The sequence below is a fragment of the Dicentrarchus labrax genome, unplaced genomic scaffold (genome assembly GCF_905237075.1).
Source record: "Dicentrarchus labrax unplaced genomic scaffold, dlabrax2021, whole genome shotgun sequence".
NCBI lineage: Eukaryota > Metazoa > Chordata > Actinopteri > Moronidae > Dicentrarchus > Dicentrarchus labrax.
The window spans coordinates 14,482,818-14,506,223 of record NW_026136716.1 but is presented as its reverse complement, the minus strand read 5'-3'; the positions used below and the strand labels follow the sequence as shown (position 1 = coordinate 14,506,223).

At 38.5% G+C, this 23,406-nt stretch overlaps 1 protein-coding gene across 1 annotated transcript; it reads right to left on the bottom strand.

Moving 5' to 3' along the window:
• Nucleotides 1–90: 90 nt before the first annotated feature.
• Nucleotides 91–21,969, bottom strand: cd99 (CD99 molecule). Its single transcript, XM_051428343.1, has 16 exons — nt 21,911–21,969; nt 20,906–20,997; nt 16,565–16,597; nt 15,602–15,652; nt 15,140–15,178; nt 14,684–14,737; nt 14,475–14,513; nt 14,171–14,224; nt 14,002–14,040; nt 13,478–13,531; nt 13,107–13,185; nt 10,308–10,345; nt 9,028–9,048; nt 4,798–4,914; nt 4,634–4,687; nt 91–3,386 (listed from the first exon to the last, which is right to left on the bottom strand). The coding sequence occupies exons 1-16, from the start codon at nt 21,967–21,969 to the stop codon at nt 3,358–3,360; spliced, it is 852 nt and encodes a 283-aa protein (XP_051284303.1). The 3' UTR covers nt 91–3,357.
• Between the last annotated feature and the right edge of the window lie 1,437 nt (nt 21,970–23,406).

The following is a 23,406-nucleotide window of genomic DNA, read 5'->3' as shown; positions in this document are numbered from 1 at the left end:
GAAAGTAACAATATATCTGACTCGGCATTAAACCTCAACTGAAATGAGTCATCATAATGCAGCTGATGAAAAAATGACAAAAGGCAAGTAAACTGTACAACACCACTTTATTGAAAACACGTACACGCTTTAAATCGACACTCAGATCCAATCGTTAGATGTAATATACCTGGATTAAGTCTATGCTTGTAAAACTGAGACACATTTGAATACAAAAATCAAAAAAAATACACTTCAAATCCAGATCACTGTTCCTTATAATGAAATGCTCAAAGCACACGGCAGCATCAAGCCTAAAGCAAAAGTCAGCAGGCATCTATGCACATCATTCTCAAGTATTTACAGCTCACAAGGCTGCAACTCATTTTCATATTTCAGCATCATAACAACAATTCTCTAACCTAAAATAGTTTTTCTGATACTTTATGTGCTCATTTGTGATTCTAACAAACGGATGACACACAGGCGAACAGACATGAATAACAAAATTCAGAGAACTTGGTGGTGATCGGAAGAGATCACCACCAAGAGAAGTGCATCAGCATGGCCTTGGAGCGAAAAGAGCGTCAAGCTGAATAATACAATTGATAAAATACAATACATCTCCATCTCATCATGTCATTTCTGTCTACGATTAATTCCTAAAAACCTTATTTTCCTAAAACGAGCCAAAACAATGTCGGTGTGGAAAAAATACAACAAAAATCATGTTGCTTGTTTCATGTTTCACTTGTTTTAAAGCTTTATTTATTCTTTTTTTATTAATAGGGGGCGGTGGAACACCTTCTAAGGATGGCTAACATGTTAGCAAACAGTTGCCTGTGTACACATCCAGCAGCAGCCCTGTCTCCTAGAAATTAAGTTTATATGGAACTAATTCACAACAGCAAATACATTTTGAGGGAAACATAACGCCAACTGAATGTTTTTGATGAACATAATAAGGAAATGTTAATTAACACAAAAATGTTGATACTTAACGTATCAGTAAAACGGTCACAGCATGTCTCATTTTGCATAATCTTTCAATACTATGTGGTTGTATAATGGCTTTGTTTTGGGGAAATTGTGGTATGTTTTATTAAACGTAATTTCTAGGAGACAGGGTTGCCAGCCGACACAGCAGCATCCGCGCCTGATGAATGTGAGGATGATATTTATTATTCTCGTACTTAGATCTCTCCTGACAGAAAATATCTGCTGCATTGATTGGTGCAGCTTTAAGAAAATAAGATTTAACTCACATTACAGACAAAAATTCATTTTGCAGTGCACAGACTTAGGATCAGTCTCCAACATGACGACAAAACAAAAAGCAGATTTTTATACTGTATATTACATTTTTATATGTGATACAAAAGACCATAAGCAATTTCACTTACAATGACCCGTCTCTAAATTGCGTACACTTAGTGGATGTATACATGTAGTCAGTTTCTGCTTTGTGTAACCTCTATCTGCATCACAATCAGCATTTTATATTAGAAAGCTCCTTCTGCTGGATTTAGATCCAGTAAGTGATGATTATGTCAATGCAACTAGAAACATATTTGTATTATGCTGTAAAAAGGATAACAGTAAGTACAACTTTTATTTTAGGCAGGCCTTCATTTGTAATTCCCATTTTTTCTTTGTATATTTTACCATGTTCAAAGGCATACTATGCAGGATCTTTCTGTTGGTGTTTTAAAGTTTGCCCCTCCTTCCCAATTTAACTGAGAGCAGCGATGGTAGAACAATGTAGACAGTGAATAGGAGTGAGGGACTGAGAACAAAGCAGAAATAGAGAAAAGAGAAATAATTATTATTTATAATTAATAATAGTTATTTTTTGATTGTTTCACAGCAGTTACACCTCCGCACAATCCTGCATAAGGTGCGCATTACTGGATTTTGTGCCAAAGCTGCACTGTCTGCGGTAGCTCAGCCCTTCCCTCGGTCAAACAGACACACAGACCGCATCTCTTTATACATTCATAGTGTCTATCTCCACACTTCGTTTCAGTGCTGTGCCAGTGCTGGAGAGCAGAGGAGAGAGTCAGAAACTGCAATGTGCCATTACATTTTTATAGAACTCCGACCTCAGACCCTGAGGGCTACAGGGTCTGTGCAGATACACACTTTCAGTGGGTGATGATTGACAGGGATTATGTTTTTATGGGTCTATACATTGCTTTTACTCTTGGAAAATCCTACCTAGTATGCCTTTTAAGTAATCAATCTACCTCTGTGTTTACAGGTTTTCTTGGTAAATTCAATACACTGTACATTTCATAGAGTTTGTCTTCTCCAATAAAAACAATGTTCTCACCCAATAGTTTACACTTTTTCTTAAAGTTGCTGTTAACCTGCCGCAAATTAAATTCTATATTTCCATAGACGTACCTTTCACATTAAAAGCCTCCTAGCAGCTGGGGGGACAAAGCCTCAATCTCTTGTTCCTGGTAGGCTTTTACTCTAAAACATCTGCAGGAAGTCTCAAGATTCTCTGACGGTAGCTTAACAGTGAACTGATGGAATTAGTGCTGTGGAAATGCACATCATGCTGAGTTTCATATGTGAGCCACGGAGATACAGGTGATTCCACCTCTGCTTAATGTTTTTACCGGCCTTAATTAGCTGTTAGAGCTGGCCACGCCCCTTGTCGACATTTGAATACCTGATTGAGTTTGAGAATTCACGATATACGGTTTAGCCATACTGAGGTGTGCATTAAAGGGTCAGTTCACAACAAACAAAGAGAAAAAACAGACAAGAACAAAACAAAGGCTAGATACTATACATGTTCTTTTCTTTGTGATTTGGGTGAACAAACCCTTTAGGATTTAAGGTGCTAAAGAAAATACTCTACATCCATTCTGATCCAAACAGGTAAAAACACAAAAGCTTTGTTCGATCCTTCTTAAATGCCAGCTGGGGGAGGGGGGGTCTGCCACAATCAAGAAGGCTTTAATTCAGAACATCTTTTCTGTAACAAACACCTGATTTGACTTGCATGATGCCGTGAACCCTACCCACATAGCACCTATGTTAAGCTAAACACACCTTTTTGTAGTTACTAGAGTGTTAAGGTTTAAAAGACATATTAGGAAAAGAAAACAATGCATTCATGTGTACAGTAGTTGCACACAGACACAGAACAAAAACACAAAGCTCTGTGCAAAATCACCATCTGCTGAAATCCTCAGCAAGGTAATCAAAGCAGCCCCACCGTCGATGGGGATCGAGTTTTGTTTAGTGAACAGAAAATCAAGTTGTATTTACACATTAAACGGAGAAAGTTTCGACTGAAGGTTGAACGAAGAGGAGTTTTGTAGAGAAGGCCACTGACTTGTCTTGTGCGTGTGCAGAGGGTGTCTAGGACGTCCTGAGCAGGTTGCTGAACACTGAAATATGAAAGAAGAGAAGAATTTATGCAAAGAGTGACTGGGTTAAAGAGTCCCAAAGCCAAACCTGTCGAGTAAAGTCTGTTCACTTCCTGCTGTTGACCACTTGATGTCAGGCTAGACTCACGTTCAGATTTGGATACTTTGTAAACAAGTTTCAAGCTTTTATTTTCATTATGCTTCATACGGCTACGTCAATACATCTGTGAGACATTGTACTTTTTTCTACACTATATCTATCTGAAAGCGGTAGTTAGTTAAGAATTTACACACAAAACATATTAAGAGCTTAAATATGATGCACTGTTATGTATCCAACAGTGTACAGGGTTTCTGTAGACAAATGACAAATTACGACTTATTTCACGTCAATGCTGGGGGGAAAGGATATCAAGGAAAATCTGAATCGGTTCCATGTCTGTTACTACCCGTTGAATAGGCCAAAATCCTATTTAAGGCAATTTAAGGCCTAAAATTCAGATTATTGACCTATTCCAATTAATTCAGGTTAAGACCCTATGGACAGTATAAAGGAGATCAGAAGTCCATGAAGTATTGTTACATTGTAGAATTGCTACTTTCACTTAATAATAAGAACTCCTCCATCACTAGCCTTTTTTGACCCTTAGTTGCAGCATAACAAATCCAGTTGCAGGGAGTAAATGCATGTCACCAGATCTCAACCCAGTTTAACACCTATGGCAGATTCTGAAGCTATGTTTTGTATTATTTTCAAGCTGTTCTGAAGGATTTACAAAAGCTGCAGTAGGTAATTTTATAAACTATCACTATATCCTGGCAGTAGTACATGCAACAGATAATCTGTGAAAAAATCGGGTTCTTCCTACTCAGAGGTAAGAAAAATTGGTGATTATTGAGTTTCATTCCCAGGGCATCAAGTACAGATGCTTTCAGACCCTGGGGACTCATTCCCAGGGTTCTTTATATCTTTCTTGGCTCTGATTGTTTTGGTTTTTTTCGGTTTAGGCCCGGTAGATTCTTGCAAATGCCATCAGGAGCTCTAGAGCGAGCCAGAGATTCTTACACAGATTATCTCTCATGTACTACTGTCAGAACATGTCAGCAATAATGACAAAAAGTTATTTTTATAAACGTTACCTACTGCAGCTTTAATATACTTTATGTTGTTTATTGTTCGTCACCCACCAGTGACAAACAGTAAGACTCTTTTTACAGTAAGTATAGATTTTTCAATTAAAGAATTAAAGAAAATTAAAGAAACCTACCTTGAGGATCAGACTGAGCACCACTGTGGCCTTTACCGCTCTCTGGATCTGCCCCTGAATAAAGAACATTTCATCAGTGTGACCCCTGTGATAGCAGCATTATACTTCCTTTTATATGCGACTATACTAATGTCTATATATTGGCATTCTAAAAGCACACTGACCCCCCTGCAGCTTAAAGCAGAGCTTCTTCTTCTGGTAAGCAAAGTAACTGGATGCTGCTCCTAACAGAGCGACTCCAACAGCGCTGACAATCCCTGCAATCTGTCCGGATCCAGCTTCTGTAGGACAACAAACAAACACATTGTTACAGCAGACTGCGCCCAGAGTTTGTGTATGTTCAACTAGAACTATCAGTCTTTTCTGGGCCTATAATAGTATTAGTTTGGGCAAATGTTTTCTGAAGCAATATGTATAATTCAGAAAGGTAGTTTTATCCCATTATTTGGGTTAGCTGAGCTTTTTATCTACAAACAAACATTTGGTAGGATGCTACATCACTTGTTTTGTTTTGTTTGCAGCCATCAGTGCAAACCGTAAGAATTGATTTTGTTCTTTCCATTCCTCTGATGTAGCTCCTTTACCAGCAGCAGAACATCCTCCATGATAAACGCAAACAAAAGGAAAAGCAATCCTTTTGTTTCAATTTCAGCACATTTTCAGTAATTTAATTCTATTTGTGTAGTTTAGTTCCACAAAAAGTTAACACACAATGCTGAGCTGCTTCTCAAATGAATCTTCAGGTTCCTAGCTTTATCGGCATATACTGTTGCTGCTACCCTAAAAAATGTTTTTTCTAAAACATTTTTTAATGTGATCTTAATAGCATTGTAGCAAGTGTAATTATTTGATAGTTGATAAATAAAGGCCATGGTTCCTAAATTGTGAACTGTCATAACCAAATTTTTCCACAAGGTGGCGGTAAATAACCTTTAGTGACAGCCAGAATCTATTTGCACTGGCAAAAAGTTCCCCCAACCTACAGTAAGGAAAAACTGAAGTTAAAATGTAAGTAAGACAAAAAAATTAAAACAACATAAGCAACAGAAATACTTAAAAGTGTGACTGTCAAACATGGAGATACAGTCAGCGGTGAAACCAACACAATGAAGTAAAGAGAGAAGCTGGATTAAAAGTGAACACACAAAAGCTCCAAGGCAGGGTGGGGCACCGAGGCAGCACACACACAAAGGGAGAAAGACACACATACACACACACACACACACACGGCATGAAAAATAAGCCTGACTCTTCCTTTGACTGGCAAGACTTTAAAACCACAGTGAGTCATGAGGGAGAGGTGTGTCTTGTGATGGTGCAGTGTATTAAAATAGGGCGTCGCCAAGACACAAGAGACAGGAAAACGAAGCAGAGGAACAGCCTACAGTATGACTTACTGCTGGAAAATGCTGAACATCTGCGCCGTCTTTCCCACACATGCAGGACACCTGAAGTGCCTGCTTCTATTTCAGTCATGATTCAGTGCTGGATTTACCCCGAGGGCCTGAATCCTATCCTGATCGCACACACATTTATTAACCCTTTTTTAACAAAGAATTTTTTCTTTATGTGTTCTGGACCAGGTTTTTATGACCAACTGAAGTTGTTTGGGTTTTCTGTCTGTACGTGGAACAGGTTTTCAATGCACCACACACATCTGTGTATGAATAGATAGAGGATAGAGTGTCTTTGTTCTCTGGATATAAATCATGTTATGTCGACGATACCTGTGGAGCAGTATTTGGCTTGATGCTGCACATTGTAACAACCTGCACCTTGTACCAGATTATACATTACCAATCTTATTGTTAGTTGTAGTATAAGACGTAGTACCATATCTACTATGTATCACGAGTATACTGTGATACAGTCAGTAAGGCAATATATTAATACTAATTTTAGGAAAACTGTTCCTAAAGAACACCATATGCAGAAAATCAGAGTGAAAAAAGGTAAGAGTAAAATGGCTCACTACCACAAACCATGTCAATTGAACAGGGAGGCTCTCTGGGGCCCCTGAAGGTCTGGGGCCTACCCTGAGTTGGTTTGGTCTCCATCCTCTCATTAATGATAAATCAAACACATTGTCAACTAACTGACAATTCCACAGGTTTCCTTTATTTATTAAGCATTACATGTCTCATGACTTTCTTACATTGCAATCATCGCAGCAATGTTACAAATTCCATAAAGACACGAGGCAAACCAAAGAAAAGCCTTAACTTCAAAGAACCCCCCAAAAATAAATATCCCGCCACTTAGCAAAGAGTACACAAAGAACTAGTCATAGGATAAAAAGTGCCAAAGGGAAACACCATCATCTGATCAAAAATCAAAATAAAAGCTTGCAGAGTGCTGTGAATGCTGGCTATGTTAACAATGTGTGCAGACTGCTGCTGACCGTGGAGGATCCAAGGTGTTTGGACTGACTGTGAGTGCACAGGCGGGTCCTGACATGAAGTGATTACAACAAAAAACACTCAGCAACAAAGACTTTGCTTTATGCACATGCAGTGACAATGCTATTTTCTGCAAATGAATCAAGGTTACTAAAGGAGAATTGTTTTGGAGTCTTAAAGTACGGCTCAGATCTTCAGTCAGAGCGCTCTGTTCACTAACTGATCAAATCAGACACTTCATTTCCTGTCATATGAGCTTATTTAGCACTAAATCAAAGACTAGATAACGATGAAGTATCAAGGCAACCAACATGAGCCAAAATTAATTATATTTCAGAAAAGTACCTGATACACTCAGAAATGTGTGGTGCATTCTGCGTGGTCCACACATTAAAAGAAAGGTAACATGAGTTCACTCCACTGCAGCATTAACGCTGTAACAACATACGAATGAGTCATGGCACTTCATGAACAGAAGAGCTGGGTGGAGAGTGAAAGAAAAGGGAATGTATGTACACACCCAAACACAGTATGTCTGTTAAGTCCGGAATTACAGGGTTAAAGTTAGTTTTAACTGTCTGTGTGGTTCAGTGATGCAAGCATCTGCACTCTGAGAACTGTGGTTCCAAGGCTGCCATGGAGGGAACATTAAGGGGGTTGATGATGATGACGTGTATCCCCCAATTCCTAGGGAATTACTAGGGATGAGCGAGTACACTCTCTGTCTGTCTCTGTATCTGTTCAACCAACAAAATGATCTATATTCTTATCCGTACTCGGAATGGACAGATGTGGGAGGTGCTTAAACCAGAAGTGGGCTTGACCTACTGGAAGTTGTCCATTTAGGCCTGACATTAATATGGGTTGATCAGAAGTATGTATTTATTAGAAAAATATTTACAAAATTGAACTTCAGACCAATATTTTGACCACAAGAGTAAGAGAACTATTTACAGAAAGTTTTTCTTTAAAGTTGCAGTACAGATATTGACACATTTTTCTCTTTTGTATCGGATACTCGTTTCAGCTGAGTACTCACTCAACCCTAACAATTACTGCCATAGGTGGTTCGATACAGTTAACACCAATCACACGGAGCTCAAGCACAGACATGCGGCTGTGAATGTCCAGAGAGGTCAGAGGGCACAGGAAATGCATTCTGAGTGCTCAGAGTTTAGAGCTGCACTGCAACAAAACCGTTTGAAATAACTTTAAAAAACACAAAAAATGTATCCCAATGATCATCCAGGAAACGAGATTCCTGTCTGAACACCCTTACAATATATTTCTTTCAAAACCGAGTCAGTCATTGAACGAAACACACTTTGTAAACACACTGCATACAACCTCAGACCTGTGAGCTAATCAGAACTAAATGGACTGACGCTTCATGGAAAAGCTTGCAGCAGGTCCATGGCCCTCTCTAACAGAGGTGTAAGGGTTTGCTTTATGTTGGAAATCCACATATAGAATTCCTCTGGCATGTTAGCATTTAGCATCTTCAGGATTTGGCCCCACAGAAGGTCTGGATCTGCAACGACACACAATCGTAGCAGGGTTTTAGCAAAAGATACCAGACCAGGGGTACCAATGTGAAGAATACACCTGTCCGAAACTAAAGCCAATTAATCCTCAGAGACACCCGTTCGGTCTAGTGGACTGAAGCTAACCTGATCAACATTTAAATCCAGCTGACAATTCCAAATGTCAGAATGATACCAATGAAGACAAGAAGGTAATGAGCTGCTTTCAAAGCCACAAGAATAATGACAAAACAATATGCGACGACGGGAAGTAGAAAACACCACCGACATTGTTTCAGCAACAAACCAGTAAATAAATCAGCGAACACAACTTCCTCAAAGGCGCAACACAGGAAAACTCCCAACAAAAGCTCAAGGGCAGATCAGTTCTGCGGGAAGACATAGCGACATCCACAGTGACATTGACGGAGCATGGAGACAAAGACAGGAAGTACATAAAGATTAGATTTACCTTGAGGCTGATCAGCACCACCTGTAAGGAACACAGACGCAAATCAATCCACAATGTCCATCATGGTCAGATATTTTTTAAATGTTTAAAGATACATACATATAGAAGATGATCAATTTTGTGCTGCTAATCAATATCCGTATCGAGTACCAATGACTGTCTGGAGAACTGCACATACACTTGATTAAAAGGTTACTGTAGCACTTCACTATTGCACTTCCATAAAGTGCCATAAAATCTCCTGATATCCTGACATTTAGTTGCTAGTTTTGGTCAAGCTGCAAAAACACCAGATGCTACATTTCCCATAAAGCAAACAATAGCATCTTTTTGTTAGACCCATCCTGTTGGCAAAGGGTTTTATGGCAGTGACCATGTAAACGTAACTATTCCAGCACAATTCTAAAACTTCAATCATGAATAACATACTACTTACTGTTCTATATTAACAGATATTATTGTAGCTGAACTTGTGCTGAATACAAAAAAGTCATTTTGAAAATACTGCTTACATTAGTTCAAATAGACAACATGAGCATGCCAAAATCCTCAGCGTTAAAGTACCCTCAGACTCCAATTAACTTACTATTGGAACTTATCAGAGGATCTATAGAATCTGCGCCCTATTGTGCATTTAGAGAAGTTTCTGGTGAAGATTCAAGTCTATCTTTTTCGACTGTGCATGCGTAAACGCAAGGCTGACGCCCAATAAAAAGGCACTGGATCAATACTTATCCACATTCTGCAACCTAAGCGGAGCAGAGAGTGCTGCTCTTTGCTCTGGGCAGAGCCAGCTTTGGTTTGTAATGCCACTTTCCCCATTGTGCCTTAACCTGGTGCTGGCTGTGTAATTTCTATTTTGCAAAAAGCTACTTTTTTTTTACATTCCACAATGACAATGTTAATTTTTTTCGTTGTTTGCAATGTGTTTGTATGGAACGTGATGGTTTATATTTATAATATATTTATTTTTGTGCTGGTTTATAGTTTGAACCACTAGTGACGTGGTATAACATTTGTTGTTGTGCTGTGACTTATCGGTAATCTCGAGTAGCCACCATTGGATGATACGAAAGTAGCCCAGGAACCACTTTTTCTTTGACCTAAGTGCTAATGCTAGCATGAAGTTTAGCAGGTATAAACGTCTTAGGTTGAGGTTGATGGGAATGTTGTCATTTTGCAAGTATATTATTGGATAACATTCTGATGTGATAATGGCAAACTGATATATTGTATTTTTATATACAGTGGAACAGAAAATTATGAGAATAAAAACGTACCCTGAGGATCGGAGCCAGGGTCCCCCGCACGACCTGAATTTAAAAGAAAAAAGAGAGAAGAAAAGTCAAGTAGGAAACCTTATTACTTTCTTCCACTGAACAGCAGACTCCGGAGAGGCAGCACTAAAAGTCTGGGTGTTACTTGGTTCTCTAAACAGCAACCTCGTCACTATGCTTCCTCTTATACAAGTTGATTTTTATTCCATATGAGTTAAATTCCAGCTGAGAGGCTCTGTGCGCAGTACGCTGCAGTTAATAACAGGTTACACAAGTTGCTGCTTCATGTATACGATCATGCAGAATCAGATCTGACACCCAACCATGTGGCTCTCATTACTCTCAAAAGGCTGTGGGTTTTTATTCCTTTTCCTTTCTTTTGGTAAAAGAACAACTAATTACTTCCATGCTCTGACCAAACAACAGTATAGAGACACAAAGACAAAGACCTTCCAAAACAACAGACAGCGTCCGTGTCTTTCCTTTAAATGTACAGTGGAAACAACCACCGTCTGAGACCTGTCGTTTTGGAATTTTTGAAAAAATCCACAATAGCCCTTTTTCAATTAAAAACCATGACAGCCCATGCAAAACACGAGCATTAAACCAGTGTTTATTTATTCAACATAAGAAGAACATAGCTGGAACCTGCAACAGTCCTTACTGACTTTTCTGATGTTAACCACAACTCATCATTTGGGGTCCTACATTAAAAAAAAAAACACTGGCATGAAAATCTGAGCACACAGACCCGGTTTGAGTGAAAGGATAATAAACTGGGATATGCTGAGCACACAGTTTGGAGGAAATGCTGAAGGAAGGCTCCCAAAACATGCATCTTCTTCATTCTTTAAAGCAAATTTTTGAATGTTATGCTGTATTTGCTTGTTATACCAGCTCAGTACAAACTGGTAAAATACCCACTTAATATCCTATCTGCTGTATAGACTGAAAACAAGTGAGTAACAGCATCCCCCAGCCTCACATATAAATGATGCATTAACTATCAAGTAGGACAGTGTCTAATTTATACTCTCTGATTGGCTAATGGTTACTCGATCTACGACCGCTTTTATTCTGAAAGTCAGAGGTCAGTTAAAAAAAGACACAAAATTGTGAGATTGACGTAAAATTTTGAAAAAATGAAATCCCCCCCCCCCCCAAAAGTGACACGATAATAATGTGCTATATATAATTGTTATGGTCCTCTCATATAATACACAGTTCAGCTCTAATTTCAACCCCACAATGCGTACAGTACATGCATGCACACAGGTACAGTTCAAACAGAACGGGCTTTTATCTTCATTGTGTAGTACATAACATTAAGTTATGTGACACTGATATTTCTATGGAAAAAACTGCACGTGGGGACAGTTTGAGTGCCAAGGCACATACCATAGAACCACGTCACCCTGTGTGAAACTGGCCTGAGCACGCAGAGACTCCTCCCACTCTCTATCTGTTAAAAAGAGTCATTTGACCTCCATGATGCCTACATAAACAGTCAGATCAGAATTTGTCAGCGTTACCATGACATTAAATACATGTTGTGCCATTCTTTTGAGATTCTTAGCGTGGCTGAGTCAGCGGTTGTGAAGGACAACAAGACACAACAAAGGAAAGGAAGCTACATGAGGAGATACCAACGCTCAGTTAAAACTACAACCAATGTTCAGGGGTGGGGGAAAAAAGTATATATTTCTCTGTTTGTCAAAAATAATTATTAAAACATGTTACTGTGGACTCCGACTCCATTTTGGGCAGCCTCTGTAAGACCCTTGGTCAACTTTCTCCTTTCCTGTACTTAGATATGCTAAGTACTAATCTTTGTTGAGAAAACAACCACATTTTAAAGATGGTTAAAAGATAAAAACGACGTATAGTCTATAGTCACAGTCATAACTAATGTTAGCAAAATCTTAGCTAACTAGCTAACTAACAATTGATGTAAATTAACTAGTGAGTTAGCTAGCATTTTGCTAATATTATAAGTATGTTTGTTTATATGTTGCTTCTATCTTTTAACCAGCCTCAAAATTGTGTTTGGTATTTGGTTGGTAGAAGGTTGACCAAGGTTCTGACCCTGGCTTGCTAAAGACTTGTTATTGGACCAAAAATGGGCGCAACTTAGAAGGTGTCAATTCTAACCATTGTGACGACGATAATGGTCCTATCTCAGCATTTGTCTAATTGCTATTTAAATTTTCTAATGAAGTTTACCAAAAGCAGTGCTTACCTAAACAGAATAACTATGAGACTGTGGGGTAAGAGGGGTCTGTTAGCAGACTAACCAGCTGGGAGGAAGACCCTCAAGGCTGGCTTGTTAGCTACCCCCACTGGTGCTTCAGGAGCTTCTCAACGCTGAAAAAGTTTGAGCACTTTCTCGATTTGCCATCAATATTTGTATAACTGCCAGTATTCAAAATCTATACGTTTGATTTCTTGCTTCAAATATTCTCAGAAGTGAATTTACAGAAAAGAGTAAATACGTTATCAATGTACTCAAACTTCTCTTGCATCGCATTAGATTCAAGCTCAGGTGGGAACTGTGTTGGGCTGAAAAACATCAACAGTACACTGGGATGTAATTTGAGGATGCAGGGGTGCTGTTTATTTAACCGTGAAGACCTGCAATGTGAACAGGCTAATGTCTTTAGGTGACATTTGATCAAGCAGCTGGCACCACAAGTGAAACAAGGATAAACAGAGCAGCAGGGCTCTAAAACTCAAATCAGAATATAGAAATGTGTCGGGTGGTACTGATGTCTTACCTCCTCCTCCTTTCCTCCTCCTCCTCCTCCTCCTGAGCGGCCTCCATCAGGCTTGTAGCTCCCGTCATTAATGTCAAACAAGTCTGAGTCATCAAAAGTTCCGCCACCTTTGAGAAATGAGCAAAATGTATAAAAAAAACATCATTCCTCTCACATACAATTCACAAACCGTTAATTATTATTATTATATATTATATTACACTTCAGTGCATAAAAGGCTTTGATTCACACGATACTAAATACATTAGATACATACAGTAGATACATTCATTGTTGGTTTGGCTGCACATGGGATTTGTTGACAAGAAAAGTATAGAACATCACCAGCCTTGTCCTTTAACATCTATGTATATTAAGAAGTCAAAAATACAATATGAGCTGAAATATTTGTAGACTCACCTCCTCCACTCTTTGGTGGGTTAACAGCTGGTTTGTCAGGTTTGGGGTTGGGGTCTGTGGGTGCAAACACATTATCGGCATTATTAGTTGTGTAAATAGAGGAAGAAAACAGATTATGGTGTGTTTGCATGTTATGAGATATCTAAGAAATATCTAAAAAGATATTGCAGTAAATAACGATAATGGTTGCAGATTTACCATCAAAATTCGTCATATTTAAACAATGCGCCTTTCTTTGTAACTAACATACTCGAATCGTGATCTTTACCTAAACCTAACCAAGTACTTTGGGGACCTAAACCAACCTAACTGTAACCGTTTCACAATGTTAACATAGGGTTGGGTAATGTTCACCTTTGAATTGGTACCAGAATTGTGCAGTACCCTATGGTCGCTTTTTTTGGTACTTTACTCTCTCTGTAATAACAAGTGTTATTTCTGTTGTAAAAAAAAATATCCAAATGTGCTCTCAGGTACCGAAATTCTATTCTATTCATATCAGAGAGACTTTCCAACATCTTTACCTGGGCCGAGAGCATCCTCCAAGTCAAAATCAAAGCCACCTGTAACACACACATACACACTTATTAGTAAAATACATTCATTGTCAGTTTGGCTCTTCACATGGGATTTGCTGACAGGAAGAAAAATGTAGATATCACCAGCCATATATAGATATATTTGTAGACTCACCTCCTCCACTCTTTGGTGGTTTAACAGGTGGTTTTTCAGGTTTGGCGCTGGGGTCTATGGGTACGAAGATATCATCAACATTCATAATGAATCAATACAGAACGGAAGCAGATGCATTATGGTGTGTGGCACCAGAGCACAGTTTTTGCATGTAGCAAAATGAGTTACCGGAGGACTTTAATGGCAAAATGTATAATTTTTAAGTTCTAATGAACCAAAAGAAAAACTGTCAGCTGTCTTATCAACTCAGCCTTCTTTTATTTGGTCACAAATCTGACTGTGTCTATGATTACAACAGCTTTACCTGGGCCGACGGCATCCTCCAAATCCAGTCCAAAGCCACCTGTAACACACAAATAAACAAATACATTCATTGTTGCTTCAGCTCCGCACATGGGATTTGTTGACAAGAAGAAAAACACAAAATATCACCATCCTCATCCTTTAACATCTGAGTTTATTGAAAGGACAAAAAGAAAAACAATAAATGAGCTGAATTATTTGTAGACTCACCTCCTCCACTCTTTGGTGGTTTAACAGCTGGTTTGTCAGTTTTGGGGGTGGGTTCTGTGGGTACAAAGATATTATCAGCATTCATAATTAAATAAATACAGAAAGACAGCGAATGCATTACGGTGTGTAAATTTAAATTATTTAGTAACAAGAATTATGTAAAAGCGTATCACATACGCAGCTGAAGGCTACATATGTGATATTGTGCTAAAACCTAAAAGCTACATGTTCCAGACGAAAAGTCTCACAGGTGGCAGACGACACTGAATGAAATTAACAGCATTGTTCTTGTGTTGGGGGAGGGATTTAGCAACTGATATAGGAGAATAATTACGTATGCTTTTAAATAGTGAAAATATGGAAGCATCAGCCATTAAACTCCATACCTACCAGACCATAATTAGAATCACATATCACAAGCATATCAGAGAGACTTTCAGATTTGATTTTGATTACCTGGGCCGAGAGCATCTCCTAAATCAAAGTTAAAGCCACCTGCAACACACAAATACACACACTTTAAACAGCAAGCTCTTTGGGTAACCTACATTAGCTGCACACTTCCTGGTCTGTGTGTGCATTCATGTAACAGAAGTGCTAAAATACCACATAACCACAAGTAGCATTACCAACGTGTGCGTGCCAGCATCTGGGTCATGGGTTGATCTTTTTTTGAAGCTCTCTAGTTAACATCACAGTATGCAAAGGGACAGTTTGACTGGTGGTTTGTACGTCTGACATAAATTTCAAGTTTAGTTGGACCATGTAATGAGCCACTGGTGAAAACAATGACCCTGGTACCACAACTACACTGAGATGTTGGTAATACATTTATCCCACCAACACCAAACAACTCAGAAATGAAATGTTATTTATTAATGATAGATTGCGTTCTGTGACAGAGGAAAGGATACAAACCATCATTATCTGGGGCCTTCGGTTGCTCTTTGGGCTTTGCAGGTGTTGGAGCTAAGAAAAAAAGAGAATTGAATTAATATCTGACAGCATTTCTACCCAGCATACCCTCGGACTTCAGTTTTCCTCTTAAATCTCATGTTACGTAGTTTGACTTAAGGTACACGTATTAGTATTGTCATTGACCGTTTTTCAGATCAAGAATTAACTTTCACACTCATCCCCTTTAAGGTGTGATGCTTCTATTGAGTGAATTCAACACTGTATGGTTTCTATAGAGTGCCGCAGGAATGAGTCCTAAAACCCAGAAATTAGTTAACACTTCTTGTTCCCTCACCACAAAGTCTATGGGTTGTGGTTAGATGTCTGAAATAAAGTCTGGGGTTAACACAAGCATGAGAGATTTTGACGTTTCGTTATACAACATAAAATGTGTCAGTAAATACCCCACCTTTGAATTGAAAAAAAAAAAAATTGGTTGCTAACAAGTGGCTAAATAAGACTACAGAGATTGCCGGTGACATTAAACGTCAGCAAACCAAACAAAGAGACTTATCTCCTCACGAGTCCACCTCGAACCTTCCAACTTGTAGATTTGAATTACGAGATTGAATCACGAGTCGGAAGTTCAGCGGTGGTGACGGTGAAGTCGTTCATTTATAGCCTAACGTTAGCTTTTTACTTCTGACGATTGCAATTACGCTTCAAAACTTGTAAAAGCGGTTCATTCATGAATAAAACTTACAAACTATTGTAAACTCTTGTTCAGCACAGACCTTATTTTCTGCAATAATACAAAACCCCATTAGCTTTTTGTCAAGGGAACCAGGGCGGTGCTGACTTCTGGGTTGGACTACAAAAACATGTCATCCCTTCACTCTGTAGTGAGTCATTTATAGATTATAACAGACAAATAGACACCAATGACTGATCCATCATTCTGCTCCATCGCTGACAGCCACTCACCTATATCATCGATAGCATCTCCCAGGTCAAAACCTGTATGAGGAAGACATGAGGAACACCATTAAAAATCAACACTGGTAGTAACGTTTTAATTTGTTTAAAAATAAACCACAGCGGTCAGTTTAGACTCCTCACTTCAGTATTCTCTCCGCTTTCACTCACAGCTCTACAACCGGCAGCAAGACACTATTCTGTGTTTTTCCTTCGTAGCGGGAAGCACATGTGTTCTGTGTTTGGGTGTTGCAGGGAGTTGTACAGTATATTTGCCTGTTGCTATGGCAGCGCTGACTGGTACACTGCTTTGAAGCATGAGTCACTACTGAAACTATCGAGTTGTTTCCCTCACAGAAGAGCACGTGTCAAGTTCCGATGCTTTTAGCCCGGGAGGTTGTAAAACCCACAGCAGAGGGACGGGCTAATCTTATACGCACATTCTTTTGGAGTTTATCTCACAGTGGCGGGCGCTGTACACAGGAAGCCACACACTGAAGAGCAAACCACTGCAGTTTTAAACAGTGACGGATTTTGCTGGTTTTCTCTGGAGAACAGTGTCATATTTGGCTCTATGATGACTCCAATATTATTGAGCAACAAACATTTCCAGCTGTTTTTCTTGCTTCTATTTTAGTGTTGGTTCTGTAGGTTCTGTGAATGCTTATAGGGCATATAGATTGTGAAGGGAGATACTAGGACGGGGTTTTGAAGTTTGTTTCTGCTGATTTCATTTTCAGGGTGTCTTTTCAGAATGTTTTTTTGTTGTATATCTAATGTGTCGTGTGAACAGGCTGCAGGAAAAACGGACATACAATTTTTAATTTGAATCTTTAAACACGTTTTACAAACCATGACAACACAAGATAAATAGACAACACTATGAGCAATCACTTCCAACTAAAGAGACCAATACAAAACAACACAACCCAAGACAACACAAGAGGTTTACACCCACCCTTTTTATAGCATATAACCACTTTTATATAATACTGGACAAACAAAAGTTACAATATTCCTACCCTACTAATGCCAACAATGGCCATATATTAGTTCATGAAATCTACAATAACCTATTTGTAGGCAGAAACAAGCTGTAAACACAACACTGTTATATTATGTAAAAACTGTTAGCAAACAGTCGGCTATTTTAACACCGAGGTGACACTGAGCAACAATAGGATTCATTTGGAGTCGTGTTTGTGTGACTGGTTGACCAACAGGGCCGATATTTAGAGAGTAGGGCAGCCAATGGCCGATATATAATGCCGATATCAAACAAAGAAAGGTCATAATTCAATTATTCCATGCACATTACAATCTAATATACATATATGGTTTTAGATGGGAAGCTGAGCCAGTAACATTTTTTTTAATGTGGATCTTTTTATTGATTTTAATCAACTTTCGGGTACTTTTGGGTAAAGGCACGAGGATTCACAACAGTAGGTTAAGCAGGCTTTAACCAAGATACGTGTTTAGTTAGCACTTTTTTGACAACACTAGTTATCTTATGGGAGAGCGAGCTCTGAGCGACTGCTTATTTAAGTGAACCTAACACCTCCACACAAACATTCAGAGACTGCTGTGACATAGCTGCTGCTGCTGCCTCATGGGAAAAACTTTATTAAAAAAATCTGTTTTCTATCATAGCAGTAACATGTTTGAGAGGTCGAGCTTTTCCATTATTTTGAGACCGCTGTTGTATGTGTTGTTTTACTTACTTAACTTGAAAATGAATGTGGATTGGGTATGTAAGGTTATAATGTAATGTTGTGGCCCTAATATTCAGACCTATTTCATCTTCAGGCTGTATTAGAATAACAGAGTACAAATTTGCGTGACAGACCCGATGATGACATTTAAATCTAAAATGATTACTTCCTTTCCTCTAAGAAATCCGACTACGTACTTCTCTATTTTGTGGCTTTCAACAGTCTCACTATGTTCCAGATGCTGTTCCAGTTTCTGCTAAAAAGTTAAAAATAACTATTAGCGAATATGATCAAATTCGAAGCTATAAAATCTCTTCAAAACACCAGTCTAATCTAGTTCAACCAGACAGCGTGCCATCTACTTCTCATTTGCGTGCCTGTGGTTTTACTCCGCCAGCCCTCAGCCTCCTATACAGGAAGGAGGGTGCAGAGTACTGTAGAAAGAGTCTAACTGTAACAGCTCTTTGTGTATTTGTACTTTTCCACGTCTTTTAGCTGGCTGTATCTGTCATATGGCTTCCTGTAAATCTGTTTGCATTTTTATTTTCACTCCGCTCATGTTTCTTTCCTGATTGCTGTGGTTTCAGTTGTTTAATATTGTCTTTCTTTGGCTTCATACCTTCATACTGAAACTGTCTGTTAGAGGAGTTATTCAATTTAAGTTGTTAATAGCCCCTTTGCTATTTTGCCCATTTGCTACATCCCCATCATATTCCACTATCTCATTTCAGCTCATGATCTCTCTATTAAAATCTCTTTTCCACATGACCCAAACTTTCATTAATTTGTAAAATGTAAAAACACGTTCATCTTTTCCAGTCACACATCAACTACACATGATAAGTTGTTTCCACTAATGGCAAATATTCCAGTTCACTCCAAATAAGAGAGAAATCTGAATTAAACAAGAAATCTGGTCTTTTATTCTAACAACTGACCAAAAAGAACTCTAGTCAACAGTGAGGACACTAGAGCTGCAACTAATGGTTACTTTCATCATTAATTAATCTGTCGATCATTTTCTCAATTCATCAACTACTTGTTTGGTCCAGGAAATGTCAGAAAATCCAAAACATCCCAAAGATATTCAGTTTACTGTCATAGAGGACTAAAGAAACCAGAAGATATTATACACACACACACACACACACACACACATTATTTCTGCAACAATTAGCGATTGACTCGTTAGCTGTCAACTAATACGTTAATTGCCAACTATTTTGATAATCGATTAATCATTTGAGTCATTTTTTAAGTTTCAGATTTTTGCTTCTCAAGTCTGAATATTTTCTAGTTTCCTTAGTCCTTTATGACAGTAAACTTAATATCTGAATATCTTTTCACTTTAGGAAACAGCAATCAACATTTTTCAGCAATTTCTGACATTTTATGGATCAAACAAATAATCGATTAAGCATGAAAATGATCAACAAACAAAAATTAAAGCTACAGTAGGTAACTTTTAGAAGGATAACTTTTTGTCATATTTTCTTAAATTTTCACTGTGTCTTGACACTAGCACATGAGACGGATAATATGAGATCAGATGCCTCTGGTTCCTCCTAGTGCTCCTAATGCCATTTTAAAGAATCCATCAGGCCCGAATGAAAACAACCAATCACAACCAAGAAAGATAGAAAGACGCTGAGTTTTGCTGAGTCTTATTCCCAAAGCGTCTGTATTCCACGCCCTATGAATGGGACTCAATAGTCAACTATCTTTCTTGGTTCTGATTGGTTGTTTTGTTTATTCAGCCCAGTGGATTCTTGCAAATGCCATTAGGAGCACTAGAACGTGCCAGAGGAACCTGATTTTTTCACAGATTATCTGTCTCATGTACTACTGTCAGGATATAGTTAAAATATTAATTTTAAAATATTTTATAAAAAGCACCTTCTGCAGCTTTAATTTAATTTTTGCAGCTCTAGAGTACACTGTGGACATATAATCTGGATTTTTCCACAAGGTATTTGAGGATTTTAGCAACATGAGGGCAGTTTAAGTTCTGTAATTAAAAGCTTATATATATTTAGATATTTTACATGCTAAAAAAAGTCCCATGAGTTGGTCAACCAATATAACCCTAGTCATCCTACACCATGAACCACAGCCTGCTATCTATTCAGCAGCCCTATGAATAAGGCTTTACATTTAATGCCTGATTCACTGCTTCATTCAGTGAGGCTCAATTGAATACAATGGGTTAACATTAAATGAGATGGTTTTCAGTCGAGGACACACCATGCAAGTAAATCAAACTGAGCTCATTATAACTCCACAGTCTCCTCAAATCAGCAAACACATGCTTCCTCCTTCAGGCTGTGAAGAAGAGCTGAGGCGCACACTGACCACATGATGGAAAATGCGACAGATTTACCATGAATACTAATAACCACTGATTTGTAGCAACAAAAGTTCAACTTTGCAGTTTCTGTGCGGCTCACATTAAATGTCCTTGGTTAGGTAAGAGCCCTGAGGCTAGCTGCCAGAGAAACTTTGCACACTTTGAAGCCTTAAATGAGTCTTTCCTGCGTCACCTTAAAAGGCAAGACCACGAAAACACGTAACATAACCATAATGTAACCATTACACAACCTACAATTACTGATAATAATTCCCATAACAGGCTTACCTAAGTCCTGTGTTAATGTTCCAGTCACGAGAAGAAGAAGTAAAACGATCCTTAAAAACATGGTGAATTTCACTTTTGTCACTACGCAGCGACTTTAATTTCGGGCTAATTGTAATGTTGTTAATCGTTAGCTACGCGTTCATATGCAGAGCTTTAGCTAGCTAGCGAAGTATTTGCGGAGACTGTTTTCTTCCGCGGACTGCAGACAGAGCTCGGCCGGTGTCCTGTTTCAGTCGGTTATGAGTCAACTTTGCCAGTGAACAACTCTCTGGGTGTGGCAGCAGGCTCACCGGGGCGTTACAAGCTTATAAAAAATGAGTGTATCATGTTATCTGATACAACTTTTGATTGAAAGAGCCATAAAAAGCTGCCTTCAAGTCAAGCCGCGCCGAACTCTATGTGAAAATAGTGCAATTTAAAGTGTTTGTCAAAGTTAACTGAAACTTTGGAGAAGTTTGCATTAAAAATTGGCCACTGCAATGTGACACTCAACCCGGCAAACATTCGTCCTTTATTGCAGCTCTACTAAAAGACTAACTTTTATATCCCATTGTCATGTTTTTTTCTTTTGTCCATAGACTTTACAGCAGCAAAACAGTATAGCAGAAAGCACTATGCAAAAGTACGGAGCCCCTAAAGTCCCAAAAGGTAACATTTTTGTATCATGTGCGTACAAGTTACTTAACTTGTGCGCACAAAAGTTTGAATTCTATTGAAATAAAGTGCTTCTTAATGGAACACTTGTAGCTGAGTTCCTATTAGTTCATATTATATTAGTTATTATATATGTCACATTTTAGTACTCATATTACTTTGGGCATTTGGTATATGGTTCATGCATTCACTGATTTTAATAACATTTTTAAATGAAAATCGTCACAGGAAGAAAAACGAACCAAGGCAATATTCAAGTCTATGTCCCAGTATGGATATAAAAAATAAAAATACATAGATAGAAAATGGCTATGCTGGAAAGGCAGGGTGCAGAGAATGTTAAAGGCCCACTAGGTATGGTAGAAGGATTCTACTTCAGTGACTCTGCCATTCCTCTGTATTGGTGCCATTTTCATGTTGTGACTTGTTGTGAAATTAAACTTTTCTCGATGGATTTGGAATTTTTCGTAACAGAACTGAAAGTAATAGGACTGAGTTTTTAGCATGACATACTTAACCACACCTTGGAGTGGTTTATCAAAACTGTCTCTTTTTTTTAAATGATAAAATCTATTTTCTTCAGAATATAATGTATTATACAGATATATTTCATTAATATTTATGCATGTAATGTATAGGGATACAAAGCGTGATCCTAATGTTCAATTATGAAGAACATTTATTTTATCTAGTAGGACTCAGAGAGACAATAAGACAAGTGGTGTTGCCGTACCACAGCAGAAGTTGTTTCTCAACTGCTGTTTCTCTGTTTCATTAGTTGATGATGATGATGATGAAATGTAGTTTAGTGGAAAACTAGAATGAAATGTGAGTGTCACGTAGGCTGTATTAGCGTAAATGAACATGAACAAGAGCCAATATTGACATAGATAGATGGAATAATGACAGTGCAGTTGTCTAATCCTAATGTCCACACTCCTATTGGCCTCCACATTATGTAAAAAAATAAATGAAAAGCTCATCCCGTGTGTTTGTGAATTTTTAAATAATTTATAAAGGCAGGAAATGGTGGGTGGGGCTCTGTGGCTATGGCACTGGAGCAGGCCTTAATAGCATCAAACAAATCGAATTACTTTTTTATTAAAATAGAAATGGCAACTTTTCAGACTTTTATTCGTTTTCATGCAATATTGAAACCACACTGAAATGTATGCACGAACCAACATAAGGGTTAAAATCACTAAAGGCCTCAACCTATAGACTAAACCTTTGTTCACATGAAAGGAGGAGGAGCTGTCGGCTCATGGGTGTGGGTTAGTTTGCCCAGCTGGCCCTGCATTAAGCCAACGGACTGTGCTGAAGCTTGTGTGCCACCTAGTGTTTCATCTTAATGCTTCTAGTTTGGACTTCTGTTGATTTATACTGTGCCATCTTCTAAAGTCATTGTCATGGGTTACGAGGGGCAGGCTCCAGCTGTTTGAGGGGCAGGGGTGAAAAAAATGAAAAGGGCACCAGCACACAGAAAGTTGTGATGCGTTTATCGTAAAACAGCTTAGTCATGGTTAGGATTAAAACCCCAGTGGGCATTTGATAAGTTTTTATAGAGGCATCCAAGGTGGCATTTTGAAAGTGGAGAGTTTGATTTTAAGGGGCGGGGCCTACAAGCATGATTTATGACATCACACATAGTTTGGAGTTTGCAACTTATGTGTGATGTAGAAACTCGAAGCCACCAGTGCACATACACTGAGAATGGACTTCACAGTGAAGTAGAAGACATCTTGTGTCCAGCAAAACTTTAGAAATGGACAACATTTTCGTATTCATAGATTTTGGTAGTTTTAATGAGGTAGAAGGAGTAGATTCTTGAGGGGATCTTTAAGATT

Excerpts from the sequence above, each read along its gene's own strand:
- cd99 (XM_051428343.1), bottom strand. The coding sequence starts at position 21,969 with ATGGCACCAATACAGAGGAATGGCAGAGTCACTGAAGTAGAATCCTTC. Across the intron at positions 14,738-15,139 it reads AGGAGATGCTCTCGGCCCAG|AACCCACCCCCAAAACTGAC; the intron begins GTAATCAAAATC and ends TTGTACCCACAG. Across the intron at positions 14,225-14,474 it reads GGAGGATGCCGTCGGCCCAG|ACCCCAGCGCCAAACCTGAA; the intron begins GTAAAGCTGTTG and ends TCGTACCCATAG.